Raw genomic sequence first — 9,700 nt, 5'->3', positions numbered from 1 at the left:
TTCCCCCACCTTAGTTCATCTCCACCTCTGCTGCTTTCCTTCTCTACTCTGCACTTTTCCATTCTGCCCTCCTCCTGCTCCACCCCATACATTGTCTTGCCCTGTCTCCCTTATCCGTTTCACACCATGCTGTCCCGCCTGCTCTCAGCCCTGCTGTTCACCAACACACATGGCATATCTCACATGTTTCTACTTCCCCTTACACACGCAGACACACTGCCGTCTATCCTCTGTGCATATAACCTATGCACATATATATCCTATCCATATAGAAACACACACAAGGACAGAACTGTACAAACCTTGGCATATTGGCGTTGGTCTCACTTCCAGTAAAATTACTTTTTCTTCATATTAGGCCAAGGCAAGAGTGCAGAGACATTTATGAAACTTTGTTTAATGTACTGAAAAGCCATCGGCTAGAACATTTAGGAAATTGATTTTCCTGGCATTGATGAACTCTTTTTATTTTACCCCAGTATTAATTACTTTTTTTTTTAAAACAAATTAATTTAAGAGTCGTAAAACCTAACAAGTGAGCCAAACGTCAGTAGATCATGTTCCCCTCTCCCCTTACTCCCCCTCCCTGCTACTAGTGCTGGTATGGGAGGAGAAGAAAAATCAGCGCCTTGTGTGACTCTCACTTTGGTTCTCTGTAGGGGAAGCTTCATCGCTGCGAGATTATGCTGCCACCACCATGAATGAGTTCCTGGGCATGTTCGGCTATGATGATCAGAACATGCGGGATGAGCTGGCCCGCAAGATCAGCTTTGACAAGCTGAACGCTGCTACCTCAGAGGCCACTGCGACTGCTGCCTCTCTCCCTGGCGAGGACGCCATGAGCAAACGAGCCCGCTTCTCCAAGTATGAGGAGTACATACGCAAACTGAAAGCTGGAGAGCAGCTCTCTTGGCCCATGCACTTGGCCAAATCTGAGGAGTTGGGCTCCAAGCTGGGCAAAGAAACTTCCTCAGTGCTGGCACAGCCCATTCGGGTGCCAGGTCCAGATGCCTCCATGCTGACGGAGACCAAAGCCACCATCCTGCCGCTGCCCTCTCCCAGCAGTTCCCAGATGCAGGGCCTGATGTCACGAGCCTCCAAATATGACTTCTTCATTCAGAAGCTGAAGACAGGTGAGAGCATCAGGCCACAAAATGGCAACACTTACAAGAAGGCCTCTAAGTATGACCTAGAAAACGTCAAGTACTTGCACCTTTTCAAGCCTGGAGAAGGAAGCCCAGATATGGGAGGAGCCATCGCCTTCAAGACAGGCAAGGTAGGCCGGCCTTCCAAGTATGACGTGAGGAACATTCAGAAGCTTACTCCAGTAAAAGCTCCAACACCCAGCCTGGCCCCTGCTCCCCTTGCCAGTACCCCCAGCAGCACTCCTGTGGCTGGGCCAGAGCAGTCCGTCTCATTGCCATTCAACACTCCTGAGTACCTGAAATCAACTTTCTCCAAGACAGACTCCATCACAACTGGAACAGTCTCTACAGTAAAGTAAGTGTCCTTCCACTTTTCTTATCTTTGTGTTAGTGGGGGATCATACCTGAAGTCTGTGTGTGGATCAGTGGGCAATTCCAGTTTGTGAGATGATAAATACTGCACTGTTCATGTGATGTTTCTTTTTGCTCTCTGTTGGGGTGTCCGCTCCTCTGTTGCACCTACATCTCTATATTTGCACTAAGGATGTGGCCTGCCATCAGCAGTCACAGCCATGAATGTAGAGCCCGCTAGTTCCTGGGTTCATATGTTAAAATGAAAGGTGAGGGAACATGGTGCTGTCAGCACTCTAAGGTCACGGTTGTAACTACTTTACTTTCTTCTTCTTCTGGTTTCCCAGGCATCCAGCTGTGTCTGTAGGAGAACCTGATTCTTGCTTCCATTTAACTCAATGGCAAAACTGCTGACTTCACTGTTAGCAAGATGGGGCTTTTTGTTTGTCCCAGAACTCAGAAGACATTTTGGTGCCTAATTCCCATCAATTTTCATAGGAGTTAGGCATATACATACTTCTGTGGGGCCAGGCCTGTGTCTTCTCAATTTGCTTGTTCCTTACACAAATAGAGGTGATTCAGTTACCCCTCAGACTGGGCAAACTCATTAGCCCAATTACCACTAATAACCTCCTACACATACGTTGCTGGCAATCTCTGCAGTGATGCCATTGACTGAATAGAGATATCTGAAGGCCTTGCCAAACCTTGGATTACTTTTTAATGTGGCTTCCAGAGGTGGTAGCTGTAGAAAAGCTACGTATGTGTGTGAGGCTGCAAACAGGGAGGAAGGAAGGGACTTCTCTGCTTTCTTGTCACGGTTTGGATTGACTTGTTTCTCATTGTGAACCCGGGGCTGTTGGGAGCTGTGAATCCCATGGGGTCATTTGTAGTAAGTCTAGGACCTCTAGCTTGCACTTCTGTGGCAAATGCCATCACACGCACCCTAGTACTTTGCCCTCTGGTAAGGAGGAAGGCTGTTTTATGTGGACCTAGGAGGCCTTGGGCTGAATCCTCACTCGAATGCTCTTTGCAGTCTCAGACAAGTCTGCATCCCCCGCTTTCCGTGTTTCCCCACCTGGAAGGCAGAGCTAATGATACCTGTCTTCCATGTGAAACAGTCGTTTCCCAACTGCCTGCAGACAGATTTGGGAGCTCTGTGGTTAAGGTGTATGGGAAAGGGCAGAGGATTATTAACATTTGCATCTGACCCCTGCTCAGGATGAACCCTGTATGTGCTCCAGATGGCAGGCAGGGACTCCCATTACTAAAAAACACTTTGGTGTAAATATTCCTGTAGGCACAGTGCCTTGTTGTGATGGGTGACTTGGCCAGGGACTCAGTGTGCCTGAAGAGTCTGCAGAATGCTCAGCTGCCTGGAGTTCAGTGGCTATCCTAGAGCTGTGCTTGGGGGGCTGTGAGCAGCTCTTACCTGCTTTGGTGTTGCACTGGGATCCCAGTTTGATTTCTTTCTCTTGCTCATTTCCTGCTGCTTGCAGGTGTGGGTTTGCAGCACCATGGTGATCCCTCCTCTAACCACAGGACTTCCTCAACTGGGGCATCATGGTGGGGCTGCAACAGGAATGGAGGTGACCAGGGCCTTCAACCTGGCAGTTCCCAGTGTCCTGATCACACACGAGTACAGAAGGGGCTCTGGTCCCTTCTCCTTCAGGCTGCTTACTAGATACAGGCTTTCATGATATAAGAAAGCAGACCATTAATTGTGCTGGTGGAGGAAGTGCTAACTGTGGTATCTGGGACGTGGCTTTCCACTCACAGTCCCCACTGGGACCAAATAACCTGGCAGGAATTACCCCTTACTCTCACACATATGCACATATACCCTAGCCATGGGTTTAAACTCTCTAACATCTAATGCTATTAACCTGCCCTGAACTAATCTACCTACTTCAGGTGAACTCTGTGCGAAAGTGTCCTTGTTTAAACCAGGCTACAGAGCAGTCATGAGTAGGAGTGGGGGTTGGATGGGGGCAAAACTGAGAAGGAGGACCACGTACAGCCTGTCTGGCATTGTGTTGGTATGCCACTGTCTCTTAGGTAGACTGGAGTCTGGCCCTGGCATCTGTATCTCTTTTTCCTCTTGCTGAACTCATTGAGGATGTAACTTTTGTCTGCTTCCTAATGATATTAAGTAACCCAGGCTTATGTGGCAGTTGGATTGGTCTTCTCACTGATCAAAATACATAAATACCTTTGCTGCCCCATCTGTCTATTGGAGTTGGGGTATCTGTGTGAAAAAAGAGGCAATTAAAGCCCCATCTAGGGGGCTGTAGCCATGTTGTCCGGACCGGGTAGGAGTACACTGTGCCTGCTGGCCATAGGAAATGTGCAGTAGCTCACAGCCTGGGTGAAGCACAGAGACTCTTTTCGCACAGGTGAGCCTATGGCAGATGTATCTCAATGGCCTTTCTGTGTACATAAGGGCAGTGTTGCAAGGTGCTTCAGGGAGGTCTTTGTTTTCACGTGGCCATCGGTTGTTTGTATATGGGTATTTAGTTTTTTTCTGTTGAAAAACAGGTTTTCATGGTTGGTCTTCTCAGTGTCTCCAACAAACTGAACTGAGCCCTGCAAAGAGGGAATATGCAGGAGGGGTGGTAGGCAGACTGTACGGTTCCCTAGGAAAAGAAGGTACAGGATTTGAAGGGTAAGGGCGAGGGAGGTTAAGACACCCATAGGTGTCTTTGCTGGGTACTCTTCCATGGGCCCTCTCTCCTGATGTGTCAGTGGTGTGTGAGAGAAATAAGGAGCTTAGACTGTCCTCTGTTCCTGCCTGCTAACCAGCTCTGCCCTGTGTGTTTCTCATTAGGAACGGATTACCCACTGACAAACCAGCTGTCAGCGAAGACGTAAATATTTACCAGAAGTATATTGCCAGGTAGGCAGAACTTTTGACTTTCTTTGGGAGAGGGCTGGAAGTAAGAGGGTGGAGTGGTGGTGGGAGAGATGAGGTCTTGTTCATCTGGATCAAGTGTTTAAACCAGTCATTGGCACTTCCATTTCCCTCTGGCATCTGTACTTGGTCTGTTCCCCTGCTTGGGAGAGCAGTAGCTGTGAAAGGTGTACAAGCATGCCAAGAGCATACTCGGCTCCCCAGAGCTGTTAGACTTTGTGACAAATAGTGGAAAAATCTTTCACTGCACAAGCCCAGGGTTTAAATGGGAGCGCTGTCTCTTGACTGTCGTTCTTTCTGTCCATTGCTGTGCTATCTCCAGCCTTTTTCCCCTACCATGTCCAGTGCCTACCAGAGGCAAGCAGAGAACATCTCACCTCTGAGAATCTAGGTTGGAGGAACTCACAAGTGACTCGAGTTTAGGCAGGTCTTGGCATCAATGTGGGATGTTTATCCTAGAACATTTTGCAGCTCATTTATATAAGAGACCCTCACTGAATAAGGTACAGACTAGGGCACCTTATCACAGCTCTGGGCAAGCATAGGTCAAGAATGAGCAATGCTGAGAGGGAGCCCAAGGTTGTTGTGGTGAGACAGTGAGTAATGCCATGAGAGCCAGAGGGGCAGAGGAGATTACTGAATAAAACCTGCCTATAAAACAGGTGTAGCTCACGGTCTAAAGGGTCCATCACCAAGCCTTTGCTCCTGGCCTGTTGAATCCTCCATCTGTACTGTGAGGAAGCTCACTAGGAAAGCCCCTTGTATACAGAAAGACACCAGTCAGGGAAGCAAGCAAACACTTCTCTCCAGAGATAAAACTGAAGGGTTTGTTCCCACCAGCACTTGGGCACTTATTAACAAGAGGGGAGGGAAACATGTACTGTGCTTTCCCACCTTGCCAGAGTCTACAGAGAGTCTCTCTGTGGGAGGCAGTCAGCTGCTAGGAAGGTGCAAGGGAAGATCTCGGCACATCAGCAGGGGAAAAGGGTGGGAACAGTGCTCTTCCTAGCTGGAGAGTGGAACAAGAGGTGATTTCCCTTCCATCCCTTTTGCCCAAATCCCTGATGTAGGAGAAGGGGGCAGAAGACCACATGGGAAGAGAAGACAGATGCACCACCACATGCAGCTCCTCAAGCAGCAGAACCTCTAGTGCACGTGGCAACTCACTGCCTTCTGGGAGAGTATAAGAATGAAAGCAGGGGTTTAAGCCCATCTTTGCATGGGGCAGAAGGAGCAGCACCCTTTTATTGCTGAGATTGCAGGAATTGCAGAGCTTGCAGTGAGAGAGGAGATGCCACCCTTTCTGTCCCCAGTTCCCCTCTCAAGCAGAGAACTGTATAAACACTTCACCCACATCCACTCTTCGTAGCGCTCTGCAAGCCCCTTCCCCTGGGTCAGGTAGGTAACTGAGGGAAGCTTGTGAGATAGCTAAGGGACACCACATCCTGCTTAAAAAGCTCTGCAAGCCGCCCGTTGGCAGCACAGCCACTTCCCTTCAATTTACACACAATTTTAAAAACAGTTTAAAGCCTTAAAATCAAGGGGTGGGGGGAGAGAGACACTGTATGTCTGTAGTGCATAATTAGCTTAATGAGTTTGCCAAAGCCACTGCCAAAAGCTGCCCAGGAGTAATCCATTCTCTCACACAACAAAACAAAACCTCTTACTTAGCTAGTTTGGGTTGGGTTGTTCCACAGAAAAAATTATTATTATTATTATTAGTGCCTCAGCAGATGGTGCTTCTGGCAGCACTTGCTTAAATATTTATTTCTGTGTGGGTTTCCTCCCCCCTTGTAATTGGGGTGGGTTTTTTTTTTTCTTCCTTCTTTCACATCATCGTTACAGGGTAATGAGTCTGTAAACACTCTCTAAGCATGCTGACTTCTTTATTTCTTATTTTTATTATTATTTATTTATCTTGGTTTTTCTTTCTAACTCTTGCCAGATCAAGAGTAGTTCTTTCTGGCCAAAAAAAAAAAAAGTGAACCGATTAAAGTAAGGGAAGGGGGAGGGGGTTGTTCTTGTGAAAATGAATCTGTGTGCCTGTGTGGACAATTGAGGAGTTTGGATTCGCATATCAGCGTGATTAAATGGTCTGTGAGTTTGCTTGTTTCAGGTGTGTGTGTTTGTGTCTGATCATGTGCATGGAAATTGTGGGTACGTTCATGTAAATTAAGAGGGGTGTTGATGTACCTTAGAGTATGTGCATGTAAATGTGCGCGTGTGTATGCGTGTAAGTGTACGCTGTGTAAGCTTTCCTGTTATGAAAAAGCTAAACAGATGCTGTGCTTTAAAAATTAATAGCTTTGAACTGTTTCAAGTGTCAGAAGAAACACAGGATAAATAATAACCCTTTAGGAGCCTAACCTTACAGACTGAAAGAGCAGAATTTCCCCTTTGTGGTGTGTTTGCTGCTTCCCTCCTTCCCCAAGCACACGGTTTGGTAGAACACTTGCCTCTCCCTTCCTGCGCTGTGGACACCACACACACACCTTTCCGTGGCACGTGGAAGGGAGGGTAGGAGTTTGAAGTGCTGGAGTGCTTGTTTAGCTGTTGCTTTTAAAGCTGAGCCCGTGAGTTAAGCCTGCTAGGATGCTTCACGTAACTCATCCCATACAGTCAGATCTCTTCGGTGTCTGGCCCTTCTTTTAGTGCAGTTGGCATCTCTGGTCATTTTGCAGCCTCACTTTCAATAATATTTTGGACTGCTTTGCTTCAAAGGTGTATATTTGTCAGCAAGGTCTTTATCTTCCTCTTCTCTCTGCTTGGCCTGCGCTCCACAGTTCTCCAGCCCCGCACAGCCCTTTGCTCTCTCTTCCCCATCTAATCAGTGGAATAGGGAGGAAGCTTTCCACGGAGCAGTTTCTTTCCTTTAAAGCTGCTGGTGGTGGTGCTGCTGACATAAAGCCCTGGACTAGCCGGACCAGTTGGTTTGATCTGCTGCCGAGCTGCGTGTACCTGGTTAATGCCATGGTGACTCAGGCTGCTGCCTGTGCCCTGTACTAGCCTCACAGTTGCCCAGGTGTTGAGCAGGAATCGCTTCCTCTGCTTTCAGTTCCACACCTTTGTTTGTGCAGCCAGCCTTGCTGTTTGCCTTGTGGTTTGTTTCTTCTCCGCTGCTGAGGTTTGTTCCAGTTTCTCGATCACTTGTTCTGACGTGATCCTGATTTCCTGCAGTATTTCTTCTCCTTCCCCAGGGAAAGGCATGTCTGCTCCTGGCATCTGTCCCTGTCTCCCCTTGTGAATGCTGAGGCAAAGAAGTCATTTAATTTTTTAGCAATGTCTATCTTTTCTGTCAATTAAGTCCCCTTTCCATCTCCTAGAGGCCCTGCTGTCTCCACAGTTGACCTCCTCTTCCTTATTGTGCTTCAGAAATGCCTTATTTAGTACTGCTTTTCATCCTGACTTTTTCTATCCTGTAGCTTAGCATTACCTCACCTTATGATGATCCATAATCTTCCCTGCTCCTGCCCCATTCCTTGATTGCCCCAGGACACCTTCACTGCTCTCATTTTTCCTTTTTACCCATTGCCCTTCCTTGTTTCTTTCCCATGCCCTTTATCATATGCACTCCTGCTGTGTTTAGCACTAAGTGACGTGAGGAACCTTTGAGGAACCTTTGAGCAGATGGTGCTTTATCTTTGAATGTTTCCCCTCTGAGTCCCCTTCTCTCCACTGCTTTTCCCTTTCAAGCTCTTCAGCTCTTCCAGGGTCCTCTAGAACATACATCAGAGAGTTCATTGCACTGGTTAGCCCGTTACTGGATCATCCCCTTTTGCCAGTTACTGATATGTCTATCTGTTAATACATTCTATGTACTGTCTGTTCATATGTAAATATTATGTGGCCTTTCTGTTTTTTTTTTCCCACCCTGTGTGCCAGGGGTTTCCGAATTTGCTGTGTGGAATGCTCAGTGGTGGCCTGCAGAAATGGATTAGGTGCATGTTGTTGGCTGTTGCTTCTTGTGTCCTACTTCTGATTGCACTCAAAGGCAGGGTGAAAACCCTGTTCTTTTGCACTGCACTATTTTTTGTTGTGAGCAAATACTGTATCCACATGGAAAATAATGATCAGCAGGGCTGTCGTGCATGGGAGAAGATGTGGACACAGGGTCGAGATGGTCTGCCTGTAACGCTTCATTCTGTTTTTGTTGATCAATCTCGCCTATCTTTCCATTGATCTGTCCATCTTCTTGAAAGTTCCTATATAATCTTGCCATGATCATCTTCTATCTGTGTGGCTTACCATCTAATCCAGTTGGTTTGCAATCTTCTCTGTAGTGTGACACCATACTGTGATTAAAAAAAGGTCTTGAGACATAACTCGTACAAACAAATGAATGCCTGAGCTTTTCTGAGATCCTACTAGATGGGCGTATACCTAAAATTTAGAATCCATATTTGACCGATGTTTATTTGTCGTCTTCTGGCATGGGAGATTTCTGAAACTCACTGCTGTGGTATCTAAACTCACATGAGAATTTTAGAATTGTATGATATTTAATTGAAGGAACCCTCCTTTCTTACTCTTCCCCAAGTAAGCAACTTAGATAATGAAGATGAATTTCAAAGGGAAAGACAGACAGATTAGGGATGTACAAGACCTGAATGATCCTGCTCAAGAAGCACCTTTAAATAGTGACAAATAAGAAAAGGAAGGCGGGAGGATCACCATCCTTGGAGGGGATAAAGGAGATGGGGTTTAATGCCATAAACATATGGGATGAAAGCAGCAATGGGACGTACTTTATTTGTACCTTGCTTATAGGCGCTACTGTCAGGACACTGTTTCATTTCTCTCTCCCTTTCTTTCTTCTGTCCTCCCCTCATGTTTGCAGGTTCTCTGGCAGTCAGCACTGTGGACATATACACTGTGCATACCAGTATCGAGAACATTACCACTGCCTTGACCCAGAGTGCAACTACCAGGTAAAAGAATGGTAAAAAGTTATCAGTGCAGCGACCTGAATGTAAAGGGGTACCACCTAGGGCAGATGTGTGTCCTCCTGTGCTTTCTTCCCCCATGCACGCACATGCCTCTTCACTTTTCCACTCTGAAAGAGGGCAAGATACATTTTGAACTTACTGGAATCCTATTTTGTTCCCATTTAACCCAATCTAACACCACTTAACCAAACCCAGACCACTATAACAAAGAGCAGAATATAGATCAGCTCAAGTCAGTGGGAGCTACTCCAGGTTTACATCAGTGAAACCAAGGGAAGAAATTCTGCTGTGTTACAAATTGTGCCTGAAACCAGGGAATGCGGATCTGTTAGTCTGTCTCGTTCTCT

At 46.8% G+C, this 9,700-nt stretch overlaps 1 protein-coding gene across 6 annotated transcripts in view; it reads left to right on the top strand.

Moving 5' to 3' along the window:
- Positions 1-9,700, top strand: part of CASZ1 (castor zinc finger 1) — a 243,234-nt gene that overhangs the window by 200,461 nt on the left and 33,073 nt on the right. For all 6 annotated transcript variants that reach the window (XM_009325209.1, XM_009325207.1, XM_009325208.1 and 3 more), the window contains 3 exons: positions 660-1,500; positions 4,324-4,392; positions 9,245-9,335. In XM_009325209.1, coding sequence (XP_009323484.1) covers positions 660-1,500; positions 4,324-4,392; positions 9,245-9,335 — 1,001 coding nt within the window. The remainder of the gene's footprint in view (positions 1-659; positions 1,501-4,323; positions 4,393-9,244; positions 9,336-9,700) is intronic.

The sequence above is a fragment of the Pygoscelis adeliae genome, unplaced genomic scaffold (genome assembly GCF_000699105.1).
Source record: "Pygoscelis adeliae isolate BGI_AS28 unplaced genomic scaffold, ASM69910v1 Scaffold36, whole genome shotgun sequence".
NCBI classification, from domain to species: domain Eukaryota; kingdom Metazoa; phylum Chordata; class Aves; order Sphenisciformes; family Spheniscidae; genus Pygoscelis; species Pygoscelis adeliae.
The sequence above is the reverse complement of the archived record's forward strand: the minus strand, read 5'-3'. Positions and strand labels throughout refer to the sequence as shown.